The 26,801-nt window shown below is 37.2% G+C and overlaps 1 protein-coding gene across 2 annotated transcripts in view; it reads left to right on the top strand.

Moving 5' to 3' along the window:
* The window catches only part of METTL15 (methyltransferase 15, mitochondrial 12S rRNA N4-cytidine), a 102,931-nt gene extending 83,675 nt beyond the window's left edge, over positions 1–19,256 (top strand). For both annotated transcript variants that reach the window (XM_075048209.1, XM_075048210.1), the window contains exons 4-6: positions 3,839–4,034; positions 6,126–6,300; positions 14,103–19,256. In XM_075048209.1, coding sequence (XP_074904310.1) covers positions 3,839–4,034; positions 6,126–6,300; positions 14,103–14,548 — 817 coding nt within the window. In that variant the 3' untranslated portion in view covers positions 14,549–19,256. The remainder of the gene's footprint in view (positions 1–3,838; positions 4,035–6,125; positions 6,301–14,102) is intronic.
* The last annotated feature ends 7,545 nt before the right edge of the window (positions 19,257–26,801 follow it).

Below are 26,801 nucleotides of genomic sequence, written 5' to 3'. Positions count from 1 at the left end.
CATCCTCAGCTGGACAGGGGAGAGAAAAATATAACAAAAACTTGCGGGTCGAGATAAGGACAGGAGAGATCATTCACTAATTACCATCACGGGCAAAACAGACTCAGCTTAGGGAAAATTAGCTCAATTTATTACAAATCAGCCAGAGTAAGGTAATGAGAAATAAAACGAAATCTCAGAACACCTTCCCCCCACCCCTCCCTTCTTCCCGGGCACAACTTCACTCCCGGATTTCTCCACCAAACCCCCCCAGCGGCACAAGGGGGACAGGGATGGGGTTTACGGTCATCACACGTTATTTTCTGCCGCTTCACCTCCTCAGGGTGAGGGCTGATCACGCTCTTCCCCCGCTCCAGCGTGGGGTCCCACCCACGGGGTCAGTCCTCCACGAACGTCTGCAATGTGGGCCATTCCCACGGGCTGCAGCTCTTCATGAACTGCTCCAGCGTGGGTCCTTTCCACGGTGTGCAGTCCTTCAGGAGCACACTGCTCCAGCGCGGGTCCCCCACGGGGTCACAAGTCCTGCCAGAAAACCTGCTCCACGGGCTCCTCTCTCCGCAGATCCGCAGGTCCTGCCAGGAGCCTGCTCCAGCGCGGGGTTCCCACGGGGTCACAGCCTCCTTCAGGAACCCACCTGCTCCGGTGTGGGGTCCTCCACGGGCTGCAGGTGGAGATCTGCTCCACCATGGACCTCCCTGGACTGCAGGGGGACAGCCTGCCTCACCAGGGTCTTCACCACGGGCTGCAGGGGAATCTCTGCTCCGGCGCCTGGAGCATCTCCTCCCCCTCCTTCTTCACTGACCTTGGTGTCCGCAGGCTTGTTTCTCTTACATGTTCTCACTCCTCTCTCCGGCCGCTGTTTCCCCCTCTCCCAACTTTTTTTTTCCTTCTTAAAAATGTTATCACAGAGGCGTTACCACTCTCACTGATGGGCTCGGCCTTGGCCGGCGGCGGGTCCGTCTTAGAGCCGGCTGGTATGGGCTCGCTCTCTCTCGAACACAGGGGAAGCTTCCAGCAGCTTCTTACAGAAGCCACCCCTGTAACCCCCCCCCCCGCTACCAAAACCTTGCCACATAAAACCAATACAATGCTAAATTAAGCATTTTCAGAGAAAATCATGGGTAACAGGCAGATGTTATTTGAACATAGGTGTAAAAGATAGTAGACAAGGGAAGAGTTTTATTATGTTCTAAGAAATGCTTCTGAATGCTTGGTGAAATATTTTTCTTTAAATAAATGTGTCATCCTCATAATCGAACACCGTAGTCCTTGTCATCGCTATCATCATTGTTACTATCCTATCGAAAAAAAAGTTGATATTTGTATTTCCTTTCATAAGGTAATAAATCTTTCATAGCTGTGTACTTGGTTTGATTAATTGAAATGTAAGAGATACCCAAGATGCTTAAAATTGTTTCTTCTAGTCCACAAAGAAACAGGATTTCGGAGAACTGGCCTGAACATTTTAACATAGTCATTGTAATCTCATGAAAAGCCTCTGGTTTTAGTAAAGATTAATATTCACCAAGACACCTATATCCACTATTGATACACAAAATGCAGTGTATAACAGACAGGTTATATACAGAAGCTATAATTTCACGCAGCTGAAAGGCTGACATCAAAATGTCAATCTAATTCTTTTTCAATCTTTTTTATTTGTGAACTCCAAAATATTTTCCAGCTTCTCTCTATCAAAGAGTAAATTTCAACTTACTTCAAATATACTTGTTTTTTAATTACCTTTTCCTAATCACTAAGGGTTGGCAGACCACAAATCAAAGGCCACTGTCCCAAACATCTTAGTCATCCCCACTCTTATGACTTGTTTAAAGAAATGTAATCAAATTTCTAGCAAGTTATAAATATAGTTCAGAATAATTTTCAGATTGGTTGGTAGCACAGTACAGCACTAGTTCATAGCCACTGACATGGATTACTGTCTGCTGGGGGAGCTAGACAATGGCAATTTATAATTTTTTCCAGATCTCATTTATTTTTATCTCCCACATATGGAATTTTAATTCTTCTGCACAAGCTATAATATTAGAAACACTGCCCAGTTGGACAAAGTGGTACAGATTTTCAAGAAAATCCCTCTCATTATATTGAGGGGAAATACAGTCTCAAAGCTATAACTATATAGCTTAAATTGGTTTAAATATGTTAGGTATACCGTTGTGCTTTTCAGGAACTGTCAGTTCTTATTAAGCTGAATAGTTGTATTTAATTATGTGCTGGACACTAATCAATTGAAAAATGTGTATGTGCGATCATGATATCCCTCATGAAATCTGTTCATTCAAGTTATTTCCCGGTTTTTGTGCTACGTGAAATAGGTTGATTCATTCTGCTCTAATGAGGATACCATTGTGTAGCTAAATGTTCTTCCATATGGTTGTGTTCATAACTTCTTCCCTTTAATTGAGCTTTTTGTCTCTCTCTCTCTCTCTGTATCTTTTTAATTTTTTTTTAAAATTTTGGTAACATTTTCTCACTCCAGTTGGATGGGTGCAAAAAAGGTTCTGATTCCTTGTTCGTACAGTATTTTAAAACTGTAGCCACTGGAGTTAACTCAGTTGCGTCATAGTGCCAGTTGTCTTGATGTTAAACTGACCTGAAAGAAGGCTTAGACTTAAGCTGGTATTTTGAAAAAGTTTTCTTTTCAAAATTACTATAATGCTGAAGTGTCAAAAGATATATAGGCAGCTGTCCTTTTGTAGCTGAAAGTTAAAGGAGTCGCTCTCTCCATCCATGCACTGCTGCCCATGTAACTTAGACAAAATTATGCGAGTTAACCTAGTGGACCTTGTAATAATTTGAATGCTAATCAATGGGGCTGGAGAGCAGTTCCACAAACTGTAATCAAAATTCAGATGTGGAGGCAGTGGCTTCTTGTTAAGGGCAGAAATATATTGTGTTTTGCAGATACTGCTTAAAAATGCAGTTGGTTAATCTTTTTAAATCTGTGAAATTCATTGAGATTTTGAGAGAGAGATAAAATAAATTATTTAAGTGTAAGTCACCTTATATATAAGCAAGAATCAAAAGTCCAGGTTTAGACACCCAAGAAAGCATTGGGCAGTTCAGAGCTGTGTCATCTTCTCCCTTGCTATGCCACTTTCCCTTCCCAGTATGGGAATATTAAGCAAGAACCACCTTAAACCTAAGAAAGAATAATGCAAAGCACAAAAATGCATGTAAAACTCTACTGTCCCCAGTGATAAGGTACCTGAATTGAAACTACACTGGAGTATTTTATCTGCTTATGATCCAGTGCGCCTCATTTGCCTAATTATTTTTGAAACAGTAAATACCACTAAAAAGAAAGGCGTTTGTCCCATGGCAGGAACCCAGGATTTTTTTTCCTGGCAGGTAAGTATGAACCCTGAGGCTGTGCAGTCGTGTTCCATCTTGTCTGCTTCTCCCCTAGGTCCAAGAACCGTTTGTCCTTTTCCGCACTCTGGCCTCACTTGACTAAGGGCCCTGTGCCACCAGCATGGCACGTACCTGGGTGGTCAGGGCGTTCCCGCTGAATGTGAAAGGTGTCCCTTTGAATTCCTGCGTGTTGAAAAAATGAAATTTTAGTCCGGTTTCCATTTCTTTGAGATCAAGCAGGAAGAGAGTAAAGAGTTAAAGAAGCTTAAGTAGCCGCTGATGGGAGGTTTGGACCAGTTTTCAATGTTGACATATGAAAAGTACTTAAACTATTACTTTGGGAATAGCCCTATTGCTTCTGAGACAAGTGAGTGCTACTATCTAATTCCTGCTATACAAGGGGAAGACACTGCACTGTTATAATTAAAATTGAGGCTATTTATTTGTTATTTTTTTACAGGAAACAGATTCGAGCTCTTCTAGGACAATTTAGCCAGTCAGAAGCTTTGTTAATCTCCTCTGGAGTTGAGCCAGGGACTCTAGATGGAGTCCTCTTGGATGCTGGCTGTTCTTCCATGCAATTTGATACACCCGAAAGAGGTTTTTCCCTGCAGAAGGACGGACCTTTGGACATGAGGATGGATAGTGACAGGTACCTGTTAATAAAATATTTCTCCTTGAAACTCAAAACCTCTGTGCTCAGCAACCCCCTTAAATTGAAGAATTCACATCATCAAACCGCATCTAATTTTGCATGACTATACTGTCATTCTTTTGCCACAAAGCTTTTTTCGATCTCAATACTTAGAACCCTGGTTATCATCTTTTTCCTCTTTGAAATAAGAGGAAAGTTCCAGTGATGAGTAATTAAACCGGTAACATTTTTGTTAACTATACCATTAAAATTTTACGGTTTTGGAGTGTATGGTATACAGCCATAGGGGCATCTGACTTTCAGAGGCCTGTCTTCTCCCTGTTATTTCCACAGTTTCTCAGACTGTACTTGATCTGCAGGCTCACAAACCCTTACTGCAGTCCCTTTCCTTTTCTGCTACACTTACTATTTGTGGAACCTTCACTTGAGCACGTTCAGTTGCTCCCTCAGGAACGGAGCAACATCCCTCTTTTCTGCAATGGCCATCTGACCCAGTTACTTCTCTCTAAAAGGACCATAATATAAAATAAAGAAATAAAATCCCATCCACGATGTCTTCCAGTTGAAATCGGACAACAACATTGCTTTTAACACACTGGTATAATGTTGTCTTCCATGCCCAAAGATTTATTGTAAGCTTTCCTTAGCGATATTATAAGCTTCCTTTCTCATTGTGTGGGAGGCACATCAGGATTACTTAATTGTCAAATTAACAATTACTAAATAAATCACATCTATTTAAATTATTAGAATTGGTGTTTAGTACATTCAAGAGCATGAAAATCAATGGTGGAATGATAATTTCTACCTATGTAGCAGTTTTCATCTTCAAGCAACCTAGTGTATTTCTGTAGCATTGTGCTTTTTACACAAACCACCAAAGATCTCTGTTGTATAGATGATGGCAGTAATTGCATAATGCCTTACTGGGAGAATGAAAATTTTTGCTTTGTGTTTTGATGAACCTGTAGTCTTAAGAAATGTCATTTGATCTTTCATTGCTCACGTAGAGCCGATGGGAAGCCTCAGTTTCTAAGGAATTACCTTAACACGTTAATGTTAAGTCTTAACACAGCAAATTTCATGATATTCGCTTTTTCCAGTTTTGTGTAAAAAGCTCACGTGATTTCCCCTGGGATTCAGCGCTCAGATTTCAAGAATCTGAACTCCAGGCTTATATTTGCATCATGAGAATACATACATGGAACAGGAGCATAAGAACAAAGGATACCTGTGGCATAACAAAAGCCTTACACTACGGTTGTTGCTATGATACTACTTGCCTCTGATTCCTAAGTTTTGTTATCTTTTGTAAGATACTGCAGGAGAGTAATAAATGCCTGAAAAATATTCTGCACATTCATGTCTTCGTAGAAGAGTATTTATTAAGCAGGTTGTGTGTTTTCTCCGATTAGTAAACCCATATATTATGTTCATAATATACCTTGAACTATTTCAATAGCAAAGTGACAGAGCTTTAAAAAAAATAAATGTATAGCTTATACTGCTTATATTGTAATAATTCCTGTCATTTGTAATACTAGGTCATTTCTATTCTCTTAAAACAGTATTTGGATATAAATTCTTATGCCTTTTAGTGAAAAGTAAAGTTAAATTATTTTCATGAGCAATTGTTTTCATAGCAGGAGATGTGAAAGAAAAGACCCTTGAAATCAGTTCTGACTAGAAAACAGCATATAATGCAAGGTGACTAAAATGAACCCATAAGGGGCAAGTTTATATTCTAAAGCTGGCTAAATAAAAAAGTCACACAGCGTTTCCATTTTAACATGATACTGAAATGTATTTATTCTTGTCAACTCATTAAGCATAGTTTATGATAATACTTGGGAGTTTCAGCTGTTCTAATTGACGTTAAGGAACAAACTCCATTTAAAGTAGCAAGAAAAAGGATTTAAAAGGTGCAAGCTATATCTGTTTTCATAGGGTTGCTGTCTCTTATTTGAAAACCTCAAAGGCACTTGTATGCAGTGTGTGTGTTTGACTTTATGTCTCAATGCTACGAAGCTTCACCTCTTGTCAATGAAAACTGACGTCAGCGAACTAATTGGCTCTTCTTGTGCGTAGGTACCCTGACATGCCCACTGCTGCTGATGTTGTGAATGCTTTAGATCAACAGGCGCTTGCGTCCATCCTGAGAACATACGGGGAGGAGAGGCACGCCAAGAAAATCGCCTCAGCCATCGTTCAGGCACGCAGCATATACCCCATCACCAGAACTCAGCAGCTTGCAAGCATTGTTGCAGGTACCCTCATTAATTCTTCACAGTGGCTGAGGGGAAAAAATATTAATCCCCAAAGTCCCAGAGGGATCTATTTGTACTTGAAATCATGCAGGATCTAATCCTGCCTATTCTGCTCTGATGTCAGCTCTCTCTTTTTTTTCATTTTTTTTTTTAGCTTCCACTTTTAATATTGTAGTTTGACAATTAGTTTAATAATAGATTTTACATGAAGTGATTTATCATTTTGCCAACTAAGTTGAAACGCAGAATGACAGCAGCCTAGGGAATTATTTATCCCAGCTATTGATAAGCCTTCAAATTTCAGATACGTCATAGACCTCTCTTAGTTACAAATTTCTACATTTTAATATTTTGAGGGGAAGTACCATGGCAGTTTCCAATTATGAATTAAATCAGATCATTTCTGTTTGCTTAAAGAACCAGGAAGCAAAAAGTAAAGCAATACATAGCTTGCTTCACCTTGTGAATGCCAACTAGATCAGCCTGGAGCGACTATTGAAACACTTCATCTTACTTGCTCTTCACTGTAAACAACTTGAACAAAATGTAGTTAGGCAGGAACTGTGCTCACGTCAAGAACCTTCATGTTTCTGTTCTCAAGTGAAAAATTTCAAGGGCAAATGGAAGACACAAATCCTGTTCATTAATATTTTAATATGTAATGTAGGGATATATATTTTTTTTAATGATGAAAATTACTGGGTCATGTCACAAATAAGTCTAAACTGCTGACTCCTTTGAATATAGACCTTTAAAATGGCTATCCAAATTTAACATTTGCTAAAGAATAATGTTAAAAGTTGTATTAGTATCCTGAAGATTTTTTTAAAAATGTATTGTATTCATAAAAATTTGTATTACTTAAACTGGAAGTTTAAGTGACTTACTTTTAATGATCGACAAACAAAAGGTTTGGATTTGTATAAGTCAGTCAGGATACTTGAGCTAAATGTCCAGTCAACCAAGGCCCAAGGCTTAGTTGATATGATTAAAGGATCTGAAGCCACTGCTTGCTGTTGTAAGCCCCTGCTGTAAATATAGTGAATGTGAGGAACAAACAGTCTTGAAAAACAAAAGAAATAAAACACTGAGTTTTATAAAAAACTTGGAGAGTTACGTTTTTAATATAGTTAGTCATCAACATCACGAACTAAAATTTAGTTTTTGTCACATGTATCTCATGCTTTTTGAAAAACTGTTAAATATTTATTTATATATATAAATATATATGACTGTACTGTTATTGAGATTGAAGCAACCATATTGTTATGCTAAAGGTTTATGTGTTACAGGCTGTAAACAAGCAACTGGGTAACTTCTGAAATAATTTTCTGCACTAGCTTGAACTAATAAAATAAAAATACTAGTGCATAAAAGACAGTGATTGAAGATCCTTTCATGTTTAATGTGTTGCATGTGAGTCATCACTTAATGGTCACTTTCTGTGACAATGAGGAGGATTTTTTTGTTCTCACTTTAAACTCTTTGCTATATTTGAAAAGAAGTTTGATACATGAATCAGGTATGCCTCAGACAGTATACATGCCAAAGACAATGAATCCAGCACATATCTGCCAAGACAGTAAATACGTATGTTTTGTGTGCTTTTTTTTTTGAAGTATGCAAGTAGTTAAAACAATTTTAAGACTTACACTGATCCCTGTTTGTGTAGAACTACTTCCAATTTTAATTTGACTCCTCCAGTAAAGGAGCACAACGGTGGATCCTATTAGTTTTTGGACTGATTATACCTCAAGAAAATTTCTGGTAACTATAATATATTTTGTTTAATTTATCATCTATCGTCAATATATATTGTTATGCAAAATGATATCCGTGAAGTTACTGAGGGAAACCAGAGCTGAAGTGCCAGAGACCACAGCTACAGGATCCTCTTGGTGGCACAGCACCCCCACCACCACCCCCCCAACTAATTCAGGACTTTACAGAGTAAAATCTATGACCTATCAGTTAAATGTCAAGTCCTTTAAAAAATAAAATATTAATTAGAATAATAAAATCTTGCATTTTAGATTTTGCAGATTCTATACAAGCATGATTATCTCTCAAGAACAGGATCAATTTTTTTTGCCTAGTTTTAGGAGCCAGAAAACAAGCAAAAAATCTAGCCAAAGTGGCTGGGTGTTTATGTCTCCTTCTCTGCTTTTGTCAGTGTCTGAGAATTCATATATAGCCCATATTTCTTTCATGTGTTATAGATTACTATGGCTTCAGAATTTCTAGAACTCCGAAGTTTTGTGTTAAGGTCCAGCTGATAACCAGAATCCCAGTGTATCTAGATTTGGACTAGCCTGAAATTGGAAAATTTCATTTCTATTTATAGAATGCTAGACTTCTGGTCTTTCCTACCAGCCTCCAAAAGGTTAGAACGTGCATTGTTCTTGCTAATTGATTGGGAGAGAAGAGTGAAGGATGTAACTAAAACCCAACCAACCAAATAGAACAGCTCCACAACAGGTACAGAACAATCAGATGTTTCTAAAGTTTGTATTGGCAAGAGTTATAATTTTAAGGTATAGCTGGAAAAAAAATGCAAATAGATTTGTATGTCAAGATTGCCTACAACAGCGTGGGGCAAAATCAGGTATCCCAGTGATTTCTTGTTCCTTTGTTCCAATTCAAGAAAATAATTCCTTCTCTTTCTTGACATAGAGCCTGAAAATTTTCTCTCTACATACTATGCCAATGAATAAGGTCCTATAAAAAAAAACTAAAAAAGTTTGGCTTTTTTTTGTTTTCCTAAATGTTGTCCAAAAGCCTTCTGATCCATTTATATAAGCAGATGTCTGTGAGCTGTGGAGTCTGCAGTTTACGTGGGAAAAAGGAGGAGTTTTCTGTTCAGTCATGTGAACATCATCTCTTCTTGCAGCGCAGTCAAACTCCGCTCACTGTTTATAATTTTCACACAGCTATCTGCTATTATGAACACTCTAAATACTACAGATTGGTAGTTCTCAACTGAAGGTCTGTGAATAGATGTGTGGAAGTCGATTAGGAAGCACTTCCTGATGGCTTTTGCTGTAGCTCACTGAATTGTTTGGAAACAATAGGTTTAACTCGATGTGCAGGAAAACTGATTAAAAATAGTGGAATTTTTAGAATGTAATTTTAATATGCCTTTTCCATAGAACTGGTGATCTATTTTTATTTCTTTTCAGTGGGTAACATACCTTGTGTTATCTATTAGGTTTTGTTCAAAATTTAATTTTTATTAGTGTTACTTAGGTATGCAATCTATTAACAGATCATTTTGAGATCATGTAATCATTTGGATTTAACTTGAAAGGAATGGATGATAAGAAATTAAAGAAATTTGAAAAGTTTAAAAAGAACTTTAATGGGTAAAGCCAGTCTCATTCAGAGTGGTTCACATTTATAGACTTTAATTATCAGTTTGGAATTTGTAATATTGCCTGAATTTCAAATGGGTGAGAATTAACACTGTACTGAGGGAGCCTAGACAAAAGGACATTAGTTGCGTCACAGAAACTTATTAAATGCAATGCTAATTCAACAGACGGATTCCTGCAAACAGGTGCACCATCTGAATTAATTTTTAAACTCTCCCACTCTCATACACTCTGGGGACTTTAATAGTTCATGTTGACAGGCACAGCACGTTGCTAATTTCATTCACAAGCTTTAAAATTTCAATACATTTCAACATGTGAATCTATTAGATTTTTAAAAGTGTAAGTAGCATCAGGGCATCCCAAAACTAAAAATGATAATTTATCTCACTGGGATTTCAAACCAGTCATCTAGCCAGAAGCGTGGTGTTTTTATGAATGAAATTCATTTTACAAGCTTCCAGTACAGATTTTTTTTATATTTTTGTACGTTGTACAGCCTGTTACCAGGAAGGATTTTCTTTTAGTGTCATGGTAATTGGAGGGGGCTGGGTGAGAGATTTTGTGCTTTAGCAGAAGGCACAAATAGGTTTTTATTTAACTATACCAGAGGACTAAAAGTGGGATAGGAAAATTTTTCACCCCTGGAACATAGATGAAAATCTACTGTCTGTACTAAAAAGATGAAGGCCGGTGTGACAGAAATCACTACCACAGAGTACATTTATTAGTTAATCCCAGTCTCTGAAGACAGACTAATAAGTCTTTGAACTTGGAAATGGTTTGATTTTGGGTTTAGTTTGGGGGGTTTTGGTTGCCTAAAGCTGCAAAGTGGCTGCATTTCTTTACCAGTTTCCTGAATAATGGTATTCTGTACCATTATATATGACCTGCAGTGCTGTTTGTGCATGTTCAACTGAGGCATGTAGGGTTGTATTATACTTACGGCATATATCTAGGTTTTAATTTATTTTTCTTCAGTGTGTGATAAATTAATTCACAGTAATAAATTAACGTCACAGTTAATTGTCATAGAAGATTATTATAGGAAGACACCACACTCAACCATGACAGGACAAATGGAAGAACCTTCCAAAGACCCGTTAGTGTCCCAATCATGCTGGTAGCCTGAGTATCTCATTTATTTTGTTTATTCAGTATTGCAATTGCAAAATAGCAGTGTTCATGATCAGACTACTAAAAATCTGGCCAAATATCAGCATGTCATGTCTATTTAGATTTTTACAAAACCAGTTTTGAAGTAGATCTTTATGTCATCCTTGTTTTTTTCAGATAAGTAAAAGATATTTTGTTGACATAGGAGTTAAAACTTCCAATATTTTACTAAAATTCCAGAGAGATTGGCCGTGGAAATTTAAACAAAGGATCTCATTCTAGGCTTCTTTTTTTATGGTTAGGTCCCGATCAAGAAGCACAGTCAGTTTTGTACCTAAATTACATGCTGTACTCTTGTGGGTTGGCTTCATTTTTATCTGTGATACTTTTGGAAGCTGAAATACTCTTAGAATATCAGAAATGGATCATCCCCGGAAAACCAGCAGTATTTTTAGAAATACTTAGACTGCTAAAATATGATAGTTAAAAATTCTGGATCTGCTTTGAGAGGTGAACACCAGATCTGGGCAGTAGCAGCCCAAAATTGAAAGTATAAAACTGATGCTCTTCAAGTCACAGCTGTAAATTGTTCAGCAAGGGGCAGGAACAATACAGGTAGAACCGAAAAAAATGCACCCTGTTTTCTAACCCACTAGCTTGTTAATAGCTAATATTTTGTAAGGGAACAGTGCTTTTTCATTCCAGTTACAACTGTTTTCTTAATGTGAACATGGCAGCAGTGGGCTAAGTTTTGGAAAGGGGGAGGAGAAGAGTGAGGTATGTTTTCAATGGTTTTAAAAGAAGGCTTAGAAAAAGAGATAGATTTGTTGTGTGAGATCTTTTACAAAAAACAGTATTTTCTTATTCAAGAGACCATGGCGTCTGTAATTGAATTCAAAGATGCCCAGGTATCTGTTGTTTCAACTTCAAATTCCATTGAAGAAAAGTGCCATTATGACTGAAACTGAAGACAGGTCTTACGGAGAATAAGAAGTTATGTATAGGTAGTCACTTAGTGCATGCTATGGAAACGTGCATGTCCTATGGTGGTTTTGGATACATTACATGCTGATTTGAAACCCTGCTGTTTCATTTAATAACTATTCAAGAGTTCTGAGCATACTGCTAGCGTTTGTAGCTGATAGTCGATCATTTAAAGAAAATTGTTTATTTTGCTCGGCACAGCATTCCTTTGTTACGCATTGAGACAGTTTTCTTCACACACAAATGGCAGTCACTGGCTGTTTTAAGGATTCCATTTTCAAAGAATCTATTTTTTAGGTATGTAAAGAAATATGGAAATAGATACTGTGCCAGGTAGTACGAGTTTGGTGTCAGTTGGTTTCTTGGAACATCTTGCCTTCTGCAATTTTGAGTTCCCCTTTTAATTCAGCTCTTTTATCAAAACAGGCTTTTTGACTCCTACAATGAGGGTATATATTCTTTTTTATGATTTATAGAAAGTATAGAACATGGTGTTCTCAAAGACAGAAATTATATTAGCTACCTACCGTAATATTTTCTAGAGTTCGTAAGTGATGGAGGAGCCTAGCTCCCGTAGGTTAAATCTATTTACTGTTTTGTGAAACAGAGTTTAAAGCCACAAATTCCTGTGCAGTAGTGTGTGTGTTGGGAGAAGCTGATGCTGTTGCCATTTTCTGTCTTGAAGGATTCAGACTATAGGAATAGGAAACAGCCGCAGCTATGATGGGTGTCTTCAGTTAGTTGAGGAACTGTTAGCATTAAAGTCAGAGGAGGTAGGGAACGTAGTTGGGAAACTTGGGTATGCAGAAACACATCTTAGATACACTGCATACATGATAATAACTCTGTTAATAATGATTGGATTTTTAAATCCTGTTATTGGCCTCTCCCTTTGCTGAACACCGATGATCGCGTGTGTGTTTCTGATGCCAAACACTTACGTTCTCTGACAGAAGTAAAATCTTACCTTTAAAACTCTCAGGAATTCCACTAATAAATTACTTTGTGCCAGTGTACTGGATTATGATATCTCTATTAAATTTTTTTCAGTCAGCTGTGTAAATGTGAATTTAGTCAACTTGTTTCAGAAGTACCATGTTCCCTTCTTTTACTCCACTACATAGAATATCAATTACTTGAATGTGAACTGCATTTACTTCAAACCTATTGCTTTATTTTGTTGTAGTTTAGCACTGGCATGGAATTAAGGCATTTTAATACATACATTCAAGCTGTATTGCCTTATCTCTAATGGGCCCTCTTGTTCGGAAGAATAATTTTTTCCATTTGTGTGCTAGCATTATTCATTCAATTTATCTTTACCAGACTCCTGTGCTCACTTACATAATAGATTATAAGTTTACTCACGTTTCACAGATCTTGTAAAACTCTTGCACTTTAGTCCCTTTGATCCATCAAATCTGGCTTCTCTAGCTTTTTGCTCAGCCCTTTTATACTCAGATAATGAAGATTCAAGCCTAAAATACGTTAAATAATGATATATTAAAGTTGCTATCAAAATTTCAGTCTCTACAGAGACTTGTATAGCTCATGAGAATTTTGGAGAAAGGAAGAGGGAGTTTTCTGCACCTAGTAAAAATTATTTAATCTGGTGATTTTTTTGTCCAACAAACTCATACCTTGACACGTTCTGCCATATAGACATGTAAAAAAGCAACAGTATCAGCTGCATTTTCTAAATTTCTCAAGATATTTTTGTGAACATTTGAAGAAACACAGGTGTAGTGGTCAACAACTCTTATCCACAAATAAGGATGCCTCTTTTCAGCTTTAAGTAATTCATTGAAGAAGACTTATCACCAGGTAGACATTGTCTTCATCTTATATCTGCCTGTGAAGAAATGCATAATTATCTAGAAGGCAACAGTTAAAATTGTGTCCATCATATATTAACTTTTTTTTTGCCTTTAAAGCGTAAAACAAATGACCATAAACACTGCACTGACATTGACTACACTGAACTGTAAAGTAAGGCTTATCTAGCCCATCTTCATTTTTTCCCTACCTTAGTTTCACCCATAATTTTTTATTTTAACTTTGTGAAGCATTTGAGGAAGGAATTTCTATGAAAGAGTCTAGGGAAAAAAACAACACTCAACCGCAAGCCAAGTCAGTTTAATAGGGTTTACTTTCAGAAATGTGAATTCAAAGAAGAAAATAAAGATATATTATAGAGAAGGAAGCTCGCCACTCAGGGTTCAGTTGTAAGTATGCTTTCCTTTAAAGTCATCATGCGTGAGTGGATTAATGTCAGGATAGCAATGTAGAAATAATAAGATATTAACATCTCCTTTTTAAAATTTATGACAGGTGCTTTTCCAGCATCAGCACTGTATGCACGAAAAGACTTGCTTCAGAGACCTGCGCATGTTGCTACCAAAACTTTTCAAGGCCTGCGAATATTTGTAAACGATGAGCTCCATGAACTCTTTATAGGGCTAAAGACAGCTGAGAAGTTTCTAAAACCTGGAGGTCGCCTTGTAGCCCTCTCCTTTCATTCACTAGAAGATCGTATTATCAAACGTTTTCTTCATGGAATAGACATGACAGAAAAGTACAATCTTGGCTCAAGGCAGAAGATAAGACAGGGTCTGAAAAATTGCTCCAGAAAAGAAGATGCACAAGAATCTCCCCCTGGAAAATCCAACTCAAAGTGGATTTTGTTACAGAAAAAAGTTCTGACACCCCAGGCCAAGGATATTCAAACAAACCCAAGAGGAAGATCGGCCAAGCTAAGAGCTGCTATTAAACTCTGAAACAAAATATATGATTATATAATTGTATAATTTCCTTAAATTTTGTTTTCCAGAAGGCTAACTGGACAGATAGTATCAATCTGAAAAAATAAAATGAAGGCTGTTAGAAAACATTTCTTTCCTACCTTTGTGCTTCTTTTTAAGTAGGACGTAGTATAGAGCATCAAAAGGTAAAATAAATGTAGATAAGTGGGTGTCAACAATTATACAAAAAAGACATCTTTTTAAAAAGAGCATCAAAACCAAAGTTTATAAAAATTACAGGTTTGATGTATTTACAGTGATGAATTTAGATTAAATTCGAAACCCTGACATTAACAGTCTAAATTCAGTAGCTGACTGAGACAGTCACATTTTTCTGGGGGTGGATTTCACACACCTAAGTCAGATGGCTGGTTTAATCTAGAAGAAGTTTCAACTAACCAAAGAATTCATGATATATAAGTCTCTGTATCTCAATTGTCTTGTTGCATCAATGCCTGTGGGACAAGAGCTAGTTCTTAAATAAATTGATAGCAGTATGTAATGTTCTATCCAGGAATTTGTAAATGGGCTCTTAACTTTTTTTAAAATAAGTGAATATTTACTTCTGAGTGATCACCTGGTTATTTAATGTTTACGGATTCTAAATAATAAATGTATCTTGGGGAAAAAAGATACTTAAAAGACCACTGCTTGCACTTGGACACTACAAGCAAGCAGTCAGATTTGTATTTGATCATTTGAATTTCTTCCTGTGACCCTAACTTCTGTGCATAGATCCAGTACAACTTTTAGGTGTTGATGGAATTATAATTAACCCATCAAAAACAGGGTATTGTGGGTCTTAAGAAGTACTCTGCTTTGCTGGTGATCATTTATTAAGAGGTGCTACATAGGTAGATACTGAATTATTTTATACAAGGCCCACTGTAACAACAGTTTCCTATTTGGACGCTATACTAGGTAGTAGAACATGTAATGTAATTTATTTTTTGTAAGTTAATATGAATTGGATTTAGCTTTGGGTTTATATTTTATCTTAAAAGACCATTGTTTTGCTGTCTTTGTATGTTAAAAATGATCAGAAAATAGTGTAACTTTCAACTTCTTTCACCTCTGACTCATCTCTTCAGGAAATAAGTCCTTACTTGGATAATCAAATTGGTAGCAGGATTTCATTTGTGATAAACCTGAAGCTTGGCTGGTGGAATAAAAAATGCAATTTCTGACTCTGAGCTAAATGATTACTACATTAGCTTCTGAAAAAGAACTGACTGGATCATTCTGGACATGATTTTCATCAAGCATCCTCTTTATGTTGATGTAAATTATTATTTCACAGGAGTTTTTGGGGTCATATTGACACAAGTTGAAATTTAGATTTGCTGTCTGTAATATACAATATATTGAAATATCTGGATATTGTTGAATTCCTTGGTAAAGCTAAGTCATGTAATATATTCTTAGGTATACACACGATAACATCTATCCCTAATCTGAAATAAGAGTCGAATAATGACGGGCATTTCGTATTTTTCTGAAATTTCAATATTTTTCCACTAGTTTCATTATACATGCTATTAAATATTAAATAAAACATTGCACTTCAAATATTACTTACTGTTGACATCTTAGAGAGAACAGACTGTACCTTAAATAAACATTTTTTCATCCAAACATTAAATATAAATAGCTAGTGTTATTTTTAGCAAAGATTCCATACTGAAAGGTACTCCAGTTGTAGGTTGGAAAAATTGTGCCTCCAACGTACGCTTAGAAGAGTTGCAGTGCCATGCTGTGCGTTGCAGGAAAAGACCAGCCAGCTATAGCAGAAGTTAAGTATCAGTATCCCAGAAATTATGTGAAAGCATTAGAATTCCTTATGCTTAAAACGATGTTTAAAATCTACACTTCTGACATCTAATTTCAAAGGCACAGGTTCTTATGGTAGTTGAACTACTGTATATCAGTTGTTGTAAATAAACTCCCTCAGTTAGGGAAAGTTTAAGACTTTTCTTTACCTTCAGGTTGGAGTTGCACAACCACGGCAGTGCATCGGTCCTTGAGCTCTTCTCTTTAGAGGATCTGTTTCTCACCTCTCAGGGCGTCCTCACTTTCAGCTTTAAACTTGTGGTTTATAATTTCTAAAAATTTTCCATTCAGCCTGAGCAATGTACATTCTAATACAGCCAAATGCAAGCTTATCTGTCAACAAAGGAAAAAGAGTGTACATCATGTTTACAAGGAATATGACGATCCCATGGTGCTGTACACAATGGGAAGAGTAGAAACGTCCAATATGTGGAATATTTGTAGAGAATATCTAGTGGTAGTTGTGGAGAGACGATGGTATTGCCAAACAATACGTGCGTGAAGAGCGTGTTGCTAAAGTGTATGTCTTTTCATGTTAGTACTTCAGAAGGGTGTGGAAAATTTTTAAAAAGGATAAAAAACAGCTATGAGACTATTCATATGCTTTGTAAACATACTTTATATTGAAATTATTAGAAAATTTGATTTAATTAGTTAGTTCAAGTGAATGTAAAGCGTTGATATGCTGTCCAAAGTACCTACCTGGTAAAAACATTTGCAAAGAATAATTACTTTAAAACTAAACACAGTTATCCTGTGAATAAGGTTTTTACAGTAAAAATATAGTACTTTTAAAAAATATAATTTTCAAGTATAACCACAATTAGCTGCGTTTATAGCCCATGAGGGCCTATGAACAATTATTACTTCCCTACTGCTTCCTAAAGAAAAAAAATCAGTTTCATTGTTTCAGAATGCAAAGGCTTAATCATACTGTTTTCAAGTAATATAAGGAATTAATATCTCTTTCTACAGGTTTGGTTGTTTTGGTTTGTTGGGGTTTTTTTTAAACTACTACAGTTGAGTAATTTCTCAGTAGCCTTTTATAGTCGCATCTGCTGAGATTGCCACTTGACTTGGAAAAATCCCAGTCTGAAACATCAGCTTTTGTACGGGTGTATTGAGGTATTTGATGGATGGAAGTTGGAAGGAGAGGATTCCTAATGTAGTATGAACAGGGAAAATACTGATTTCAGTAAACACGATTAGCAAGTGGCTCTTCTAGGAGCAAGTATTGTATCAGACTTTTTGCATGCTGCTTTCCAGGGCAGCATTTCTATGATTATTAATGATTCATATAATTGCTCTAATATTAGTCTTTGTATTGGAGAAGACGCGGTATTAATTGGAGAGTTTATGCTCCTAAATAGTGTAACAGCACTATGAGGGAGGAAGCATGAGGAACTGTGCCCTGAGGAAAGGTGACGTGCAGGGGTGGGATGATTGCAATAAGCAGACTTAGACGCAGATTGTTGGCGATTTTATTTGATTAATTTAAATTTTAAAATAACTTAGATATCAGTTTTGACTCATTGTTTGGAGTATCACTGTACAAAAGTACTGGTGAAAAATGAGACGAATTTGAATAAACAGAAGTAATGAACTCATAAGCCAATTTGCTGCTGCCCATCTTACTAAACATCTTTACCTCTAGCAGGAGTAATGAAGGGGTTCAGACCTGTTTTCTTGTGCCCCAAAATCTCTCCAGGAAGGGCCTTGCAATAGGATTAGGACCATTTACACCAGGGTTACAAACACTGTTCAGTGGAGTATGGGACTTGGTCTTTATAGTCATACATTTACTTTTTCATATAGCAGTTGCTTAAAACTAATCTGTAACATAGAATAATATGCAATTATATTTATAAGTCTTTCAGAAGTATAATCAAATGTGGAGGCCTTTTTACACCTGAGGTATACTGGAATTAAAGCAGGATTTTGTGGATTAATTAAGACTGCAGTGCTACAGTGAATCTTGCAAATAATTTAAATGAGTGTAGGACAACTTCTTCCCTTCCCCTTCTCCCAGCCCCTGTAGAAGAGAAAAATATGTTTAATTAAAAAGTAAGAAATAAGCAGTAAAGTTGAACACCTCAGGGGAAAAAAAAAAAGGTAATTTATGAGGTTGATGTCCAATTTTAACAACATTTCATAGATGCAGTATTCTGTTACTTTTTCCGTTCATTGCCTAATTTTACCGGTTTGAGGATAAGCAGTAGCAGTGAGATAGCTCGATCTCTGTACGTGGATGCAGAGCATGGTTTCTAGCGCATAATCAAAGGTAATAGTGGGAAGGTATATATGCTTCTAAATCCAGCTCTGTATATTTTTTCCTCTGTCTTCTTTGCAGTTAGAATTCTGTTTACCTTTCTGAATCCTCTGTAAGCTTATCCCAGGGTGAATGAGAGGGAAGGGCTTTTTTTTTTCAGAAGACTGTAATACCTGTCCATCCAACTTTATTAAAATTAATGTTATTTAATATTTTTCTTCTTGACATATTTTATTGATGACATGCCATGTTTTTCAATATTGCTATTACATCACTGAGACAGGAAAAGGGGTAAATATTTGTTTATGGGAAATCTAAGCTAAAAAAACAGAGCAAGTGATGAGTTGTCTGAATGTCTTACCATACTGATTTAGCTGTTTTTAAAAAATAAATTTTTTTCATTGTACCTTGATCTTTAGGCAAATTATATTTTTCCTCATGTTTTTAAAACCTAATTTGATTAGCTGTAATAGTCAAAAACAAGCTGGAGGTGTTTTAAATTTATGCTTGCAAATTTAAACTTGACACCTTGTTTATAGCTGTCTCTTTAAAGAGTAAAACTGGAGATACAGCTCCCTCTATCTGTCCTGGGAATACCTATGCTTTGTTCTTTTTGGAGTGCACCTGCAAATGATTGTAGTAACAGCATGTTTATTGTCAACATGAAGATACAAGATAAAAACATGTGGATAACTTCTTTTACAGGTCAGTATTGTTTTAAATTATGCTAACTGGTATTTTAAAAGAACAAAGGGTGAGTCATTTTCTTATGTGAAAATACTTCAATCAAGATGCCTAATTCAAAAGACAGAAAAACAAACTTGCACAGTACGTTTCTCAAACATATAAATTATTATTAGAATGAAATATATATGTCTAAAAATTTTAGCTATTATTTAGTGCCCATACAGTTTTTAGAGGTATAACAGTGGCAAATGTGTTTCATGTTCTTGTTGACATTCATTAAAAAAAAATTCTGTGCTGGTAGAAAAATCTGCATAAACAGTAAAACATTAGGGGATACAACAGATGCTGGAATGAAAATAAATGACACTATATAAATCACGTCTGAGAGTTCACACATGCTAGAATACCTGAGTAAAAACTTAGATTTTAGTGTACTCCATTGTTGTTTGTTCACGTGTCACATTAGTTTGAGGCTGTGGACATGATTCTGACAAAGAAAATGTAGTCTGCTTTTCGCTTTTAGGTTGTCTGTGGTTTATATTTGCACTGGCTGTATACTAGAGCTCAGAATAAGTCTCTGCTAGGCTTATGATGTTATTAACATTTTACATTAGCAGTAATTATACTAATAACATTAACATAGCAACATAACATTACCAAGGTTATATCACAAGTTAGTAACTACAAAAGAAAATCTTGAAGCATCGTGATATAACTTGTACACTAAAATGTGTGGAAGCTTAGTAATAACTTAGTCATCAACAATTCAGGCTAGAAAAGCTTCTTTTTTAATTCAAATTATATTTTAAGCACATTTCTACACACCTTTCCTGTAAATTGTATTTATTTTTTTAATCAGAAGTAGTTTCACGCTTAAAAACATCTCTCTCATAGACTTTGCAAACAACTAAAATAAGAAGTATTGACAGTCCTGGCTGATAAGTACCTGGAAATGAAGATACCATAAAAACTGTTTTGTAATATAGTGCAGAACTTATATTCTCAAGAGTAACGATGCGTGCGTGCCTGTTAATACATGCACAATCTGAGAGGCTAATCTTGCAACGTTTACTTACGGGTACAGTTTTGTTATACACATGCTTTATTTCTAAAATGTCCCATTTCTCAAAGTCGTGATAGAAATGGGACTTGAAACCTCGGTAGGCAGTGAGAGCTGACAGGGAGAGCAGAGGTAAGTCCTGCAGGCTGGTAGGTGGGTCTCTGTGGAAGCAGAAGGGACTTGAAACTCTGCAAAAAAAGGTCCGCTGGCTATGGGGCAGTCCAGGCTAAGTGCCTGGACTCCTACGATAGTAACTAAATACAATAATGCTGAATTAACAGAGTTCTTGATGTGGAGGCAGGTCCACTGGTGTGTATTACAGTGCATTTCACGATGGCTTAACAATGGTGGCAGTGGGTTCCAGAAGATGAAGGTTAGGAAAATGACAAAACAAAACAAAAATCCTTGGAGTTGAAGCTCGGATATAATTTCTTTACTGCCTCTCTCGGGGAGGGCAGGAGGGTGACAGAAAAATTATTTGAGCGGAAAGGGTGTTTAGTCTCTAGTGTTCCTGCCCCTATTAAAGGTAATAAACAGCTTCCATTTGTTTAAAAAACGTGGGCTCAAGGTCTAAACTGCACACATACTTAGTTATCACTATTAATCAGTCTATTAGAAACTAGCAGGTGATGTGAAACTATAAAACAGTAATTAAATGAGCTTGGCAAATACCCTGCCATGGAGTTGTGCTGCACTTAATAGTATTCTAAACCGAAGGTAATTAAGGGCTGGTTAGGGGTGTGTCACACTAGCCTTCACACCAGGACCCTGCCAGGTTTTCCTGTGGATGTCTTAAGTAAACACAGCAGCGTTGGGCTGCACCCTGCACACCTGGGCAGGAGCATTGCTGTAGCTGGTAGTGTGATGACTGACGTCTAGATTAAAATCTGAGCCTCCCTTAAAATGTTACAATATCTTCCTTTTTTAGAGCACTGACTTACTAGCTAATGCTTTATTAATAGAGCTCTAGTTATCTGGAAAACAACGTATTACAAGCTGAGCGTAGGGGGTATTTTCTGGTTGCTGCTTGAACTTGATAACTTTTTTTTTCCTTGGGGCAAGCTAGCTATTGTTCTTTTAAAATTAAGTGAAACTTTCCTGGACTCAGCAGCAGCAGTCAACGTTTTTTCTTTGAGACAAAAAATAATTAATGAATTTAACTGCAGTGACCATTAGATCCAATTATATCCCAGTGGGAGCACAGTCTTCCATAAATACCACATTTCCCAATAGTTCAGTAATTCAGCAGCATATTGAAAATAGTCTTTTGCAGTTTAGCTACTTCCATAGTTATACTTGGCAAATATTTTACTCAGCCTATCCAAGTCATAGCTTAGTCTTCATGATTCTGTTTCATTTGAGCAGGCTTTGTATTAAAAAAAAAAAGTTATAAAGTACTTAGTTTTCCTGAGAAAAGGCAATTGATTCCTTTCTTCAAGTATAGTCTTGTGCTAAGAAACAGTGCCTTTTTTTGGTGCCTTTTTGTTTCCAGGTTTTTTTTTTTAGTTTTTAACTTTGATGAGGGAATATAGATCTAATCACTTCTGCCATCATTTCTCCTTTGAAGTAATTCATTGCTTGTATTAGGGATACAGAATAAATGTTGGCTACTGAATAGAGCTATTGACTATTATGTTCCCTCTTACGCAGCATTATCACCTGAACTGGCCTTACTCTCAGTCACTTCCTATAGCCTGCAGATGAAGAGGCATTCCTCAGCATGCATTCACCTTTTGTTCCTCTTAATTTAATAATGACATTATATAGTAACTTTGCTTAAGTTAGGTTTTCTCTAAGTGAAATCCACACTTGTAATTTTAGTTATTTTTGTATAAAAATTACAAAATGTTTCCATGTTCGAGTCACCACATCAGATTTAGCGCTGACAATACTCGTTACCTTGCAATTAATGGTGTTCCAAGTTTTTGCGTAGGCATGAGAGTCTCAGCTTTCCTGAAACATTAAAGTCGATTTCCAGCCTTCGTGGCTGTGGAGAAAGCCATGCGAATTGAAGCCCCTTATCTCTTCCACAAGCATGTCTGATAACCAAATGTAATCTTTTTTTTTTTTCTTTTTAGGATAGCCATGTCATTTTTGGAGCCTTATTTCTGATTTTTGAACATTTTCAGCCCTTTCTCTTCTCCCCCTGACCCCCGTTTGCCACTCCAGAAGGTGTGTGCGTAGCAGATCCTACAGGACTGGCTGTGTACCTGTCACCTCGCTCGCACGCTGTCGCTCTTTGGTGGTACCAACGTCCCATATCGATTACTGTAGGCAGCCGTTAATTATCAGTTTACAAGGGATTGTTATGGAACCATGTAATGAAGTAAATGCATAGAATGCATCTGGGTATGCCATTACACGCCTCGCTGCTGTGCGAATGCGTGTTCCCTGCGTAGATTACTGCCTCATTTGAGATGCTCTTGGTTTTTCATTTATTCGCACAATTATCTTTTGTTGAGCACTGCCTGCTGAAAAGCTACAATTCTAGTTACTGTCTTAGGAGTACAATAGACAGGGATCAGATATCTTTGTTTTTAAATTAATGTGTAGAATTTGAGAGCATAATATATTTAGGGCCTCTCCTAAGTGTCTTCCAAACTGAAATCTGAGCCAAATCGTTTGTATTAATTGGCATATATCTTTAGTATCTACGAATCCCAGTCATGACACAGTTAGAACGTGCGATGGCACTGGTTTGAAGTGGAAGAAAAGGAGGCTTGTTGCCGCTTCCTGCTTATGTGTGATTTATCAGCTAATCAGGTCATCTTCAACGCACAGATTTTTACGCTCTCTGAAGCATAAAAGCCTCTCTTAAACTTGAACCTTTACAAATGGATCCTTAAAAGTATTTCTTATGCTTTATATCCCAGTAAGGTGACAGATTGTTGAATTAAATTCATGAATGAAAATATTTATAAATAGAGCTTTGTAAACACAGTCTTTCCCAATGAGCAATTTCCTTAGCCTTGCTAGCCTGAGTCAACAGATTTCCAGAAGAGCTTCTCGAGCATTGGGAGGCACCTTGCTGGAACGAGACTGCCAAGGCTTCTTCGGGGAGCTGGAGATTTGGGGTCTGTAGCGCACTGGCTGCTCATCCTGTCCCTAAAGCAGTCCTGTGTGACGAAGCGGTAGGATGTTTGAACGTGGCTGGGTCTGGCTCTTGACTAAGTCTGCAAGAATTGTTCAGTGATATTAAGAGACTGAGGAATACCTCTAGCGGTACACAGTATAATTGGTGATTGTGTAATTTAAAGTTGCCTTGGGTAATGATAAAGATTGAGGGTTATTGTTGGAGAAGGAGAATCATTTTATCATTCTCAAAAAGAATACTGCACATGACTTTTCTTGGGCAGGTTAAATTGGAGGGGATTTTCTTTTGCAATGGGGAGAAATGTTTAATTTGAAATATAGTTCTTTGGGAATATCACTTTCAGTGATTAAAGTCAAGATATAATTCAAATCGCCTGAGTTATGCTTCCATTTTTTCCCCAAATTATGCTCCACTGGTGGGCAGTAAGAAATTATATATGGGGTCTGACCCAATGTTTAACACAGCAGCTCGAAATGCTCTAAGGCTTTGAAGTGTCGTTGTGAGAAAACTTGAGAAATGTTGGAATGTGTAACTAGTACCCAGTTGCTGCCTTTAATAATTATTATTACCTCTATTTGCATTCATCGCAGCCGCTGCTTCCTTTCCAAAATCCAAGGAGAACGGAGTTGTAGCTGACTGCTTGCCTTGGCAGCACGTGCCCTAACAGGCAAGAAGGGGCAACAGCACAAAAATGTCATTTTCCTTATCTCAGCAAAATGCTTAGGTAAGGTGTATGCAGGCATGAAGAGTTGTTAGGTGCCTGAATGCCACATGAAAAGCACATGATTTGCATCAAAAGAGAATTGTCACTGTGCTGTGATTTCACTGAAAATATAGAATTAGCTTAAATGCAAATGTAATTAGTTGATATGAATTTGTTTTAATAACTGATTTAGTAAAAACCTGTGCAGACAACATGTTAGTCCTGGAAATGAAAGCAGTTTAGTTAAACCAGAGCTATTAATCCTTGCTGAGCAAAATTTATTAGCTTGACAGTGCATTAAAATGGCTATGTTGCATTTGGGACAGAGCAACCACGTCTGTCACACTTTCCTTTTCTTGAACATACTAACCTGAGTCCATAGCAGCTTGGGGTGTTATTAGTGATATTCTACATAATAGCATGTCAGCTGACTTGCAAGCATGTTAAACTGTCATTAAATGCTAATTCATGTTATACTTTTAACTATTTTCTTTGCAATGTTTGCCATTATCTTTTTATAGCAATTCTTTTTTCATTAGCCTTCTTTCTAGAGTTAAAGTAGTATGTGATGAGCAGCAGCGGAGCACACCAATTCAGAAAAAGGTTGACAAGCACAGTTTTGGCAAATAGTATAGTTGGGGGGGGGGGGTCGGTGGTTTGTGTTTTGGTTTTGGGGGCTTGGGGGTTGGGGTTTTTTTGTCCAATTAGGTTAAAGACTGTTAGAAGCCTGTATTCTTTCATGGGAAATGGCAATGTAGCCAATCTCCAGCAGCATGCCAACAACTATTTGTCATTTCTTCTGAGTTTAATCTACTGGAGGATTCATCATTTGTGGCAGATGTCCGTAAATACACAAATCTATTGATCTAGGGCTCATTTTCTGCAGAGATGTAGCTGGCAAGGATGTTTATTTCTCCTCTGTACTGAATGTAAAACATGTTGCCTTATCTACAGAGAGAAAATATTAAAGTTAAGGGGCTTTGGGGCATTACTGAATAGCAGAGGGTAATAGGCTGGGAACGTATGCTTTCCTTATTACCCTCACTGCTTTCCTTTCCTATCATCTACACTCATCAATAAATAAATAAGTTAATTAAAAAGCTGTTTCTAAGGGACAAAGTACAGATCCTTAAGATCTATCAAAATCTCAGTAAAAGATTTAGCTACTGGCTTAAAAAAATACATAGGGTTATGGATGGATGAAAGCCCTCAGCTTCAATGATTTTTATCATTATAATGAGCTGCACAAGTTGCAAGAATAAACGAACGGTACGGCTCCCCGCCAGAAGTTTCTCAGCCAGTAGGCCATGACAAGGCCCACTATGCAGAAAAGGTGAGATGAAAATTGTATTTACAAAAATGCCCCAAATTTCATACATGTATTTAATCATAATCCTAATATTTTGGAAAGGTTCCAAATCATCAGGATGCGTATGAAAAAAATAGTCAGAATCTAATTAAATGCCCATAGGAAATTCTTTCTGATGTTCGACCAGGAGTTTATGAAGTGTGAGTGTGTGTCTGCATGCAGAAATGAGCGTATTATTTAATATTTTAATGAATTATTTAGTGCATTTTACCATGTAGGGTTTTGTTTTCACGACCGCTCTTCTCTGTGTTGCAGGCTGCCTGTGACTGCACTGCTCACCCAGGCGTCCGCCGCCTTCTCTGCTGTCAGCACCGACGTCCTTCGCTGACATAACTGTTGGGGGAGCTGCTATTCTGAGCTTTCTGCTAACGTTCAGGTTTCTGGGCAAACAGGTGTATTGGTGCTAAGCGCTCCTTTCGTGGGGTCGGAGACCGAGTAACGCAGAAGGCGAGTCGTGCTCGAAGCTCAGGAACGTCGGGCGCTTGCAGCTCCCCAGAGCCCGTAGCAGGAGAGGGCTCTGCGAGGCGAGCCCCAGCGAGCAGGAGACGTGGGGCACCAGCCCCCTTCTGCGTCCTCAGCTGAAAAAGAAGGTGGGGAGCTTGGCTTGGTGAAGGCGCGCCTTTGCGTTCCTTGAGAACAAAGTAACGTTCTACTACAAATAACTAATTCTGCCGTTTTGCTTGCAAAACGCCGGTCACGCTCTGGGGGATATTTTGTCCGTGGTTGTTCCTTATTTGATCTATCTGCAGGGAAACAAATAGAAAACTTTGTCGCAGTCAACGTAGGCCTTTGAAGGGGACTTGTGAAAAAGTCCTCGTTTTTCTCTCTCTTGGCACAAATTAATAAATGAAGTTAAATGCTGATATCTCTAGGTGCGTTTTTATTATATTCAGTGCTGTTTACAGCACGAGGGGTGGATAAGTAGGTGCTCATATTCAAGTACAGCCCAACACTGTGGGTGGCCTTAATGAAATAAACTTTGCTGTCTGTTTGTAGCTGGCTGCAGTGATTCTCGCAAACCACAAAAATGCACTTTGTGAACAATAAATTAGAAAAGGGAAGGATGTTTACTTCTTAGCAAGCTTCTCTCACCTAAGAATTAAAAATGCTTGAAAACTTAAACTTATTTAAAATATTTTCAGATTAAATGTTTTCGTTGAACTTTCAGTTGCTCATTCAGGATGTTTAAGCCTATGCAATAAATGAAAAATAGCTAA

This window comes from Buteo buteo, chromosome 16, assembly GCF_964188355.1.
Source record: "Buteo buteo chromosome 16, bButBut1.hap1.1, whole genome shotgun sequence".
NCBI classification, from domain to species: domain Eukaryota; kingdom Metazoa; phylum Chordata; class Aves; order Accipitriformes; family Accipitridae; genus Buteo; species Buteo buteo.
The sequence above is the reverse complement of the archived record's forward strand: the minus strand, read 5'-3'. Positions and strand labels throughout refer to the sequence as shown.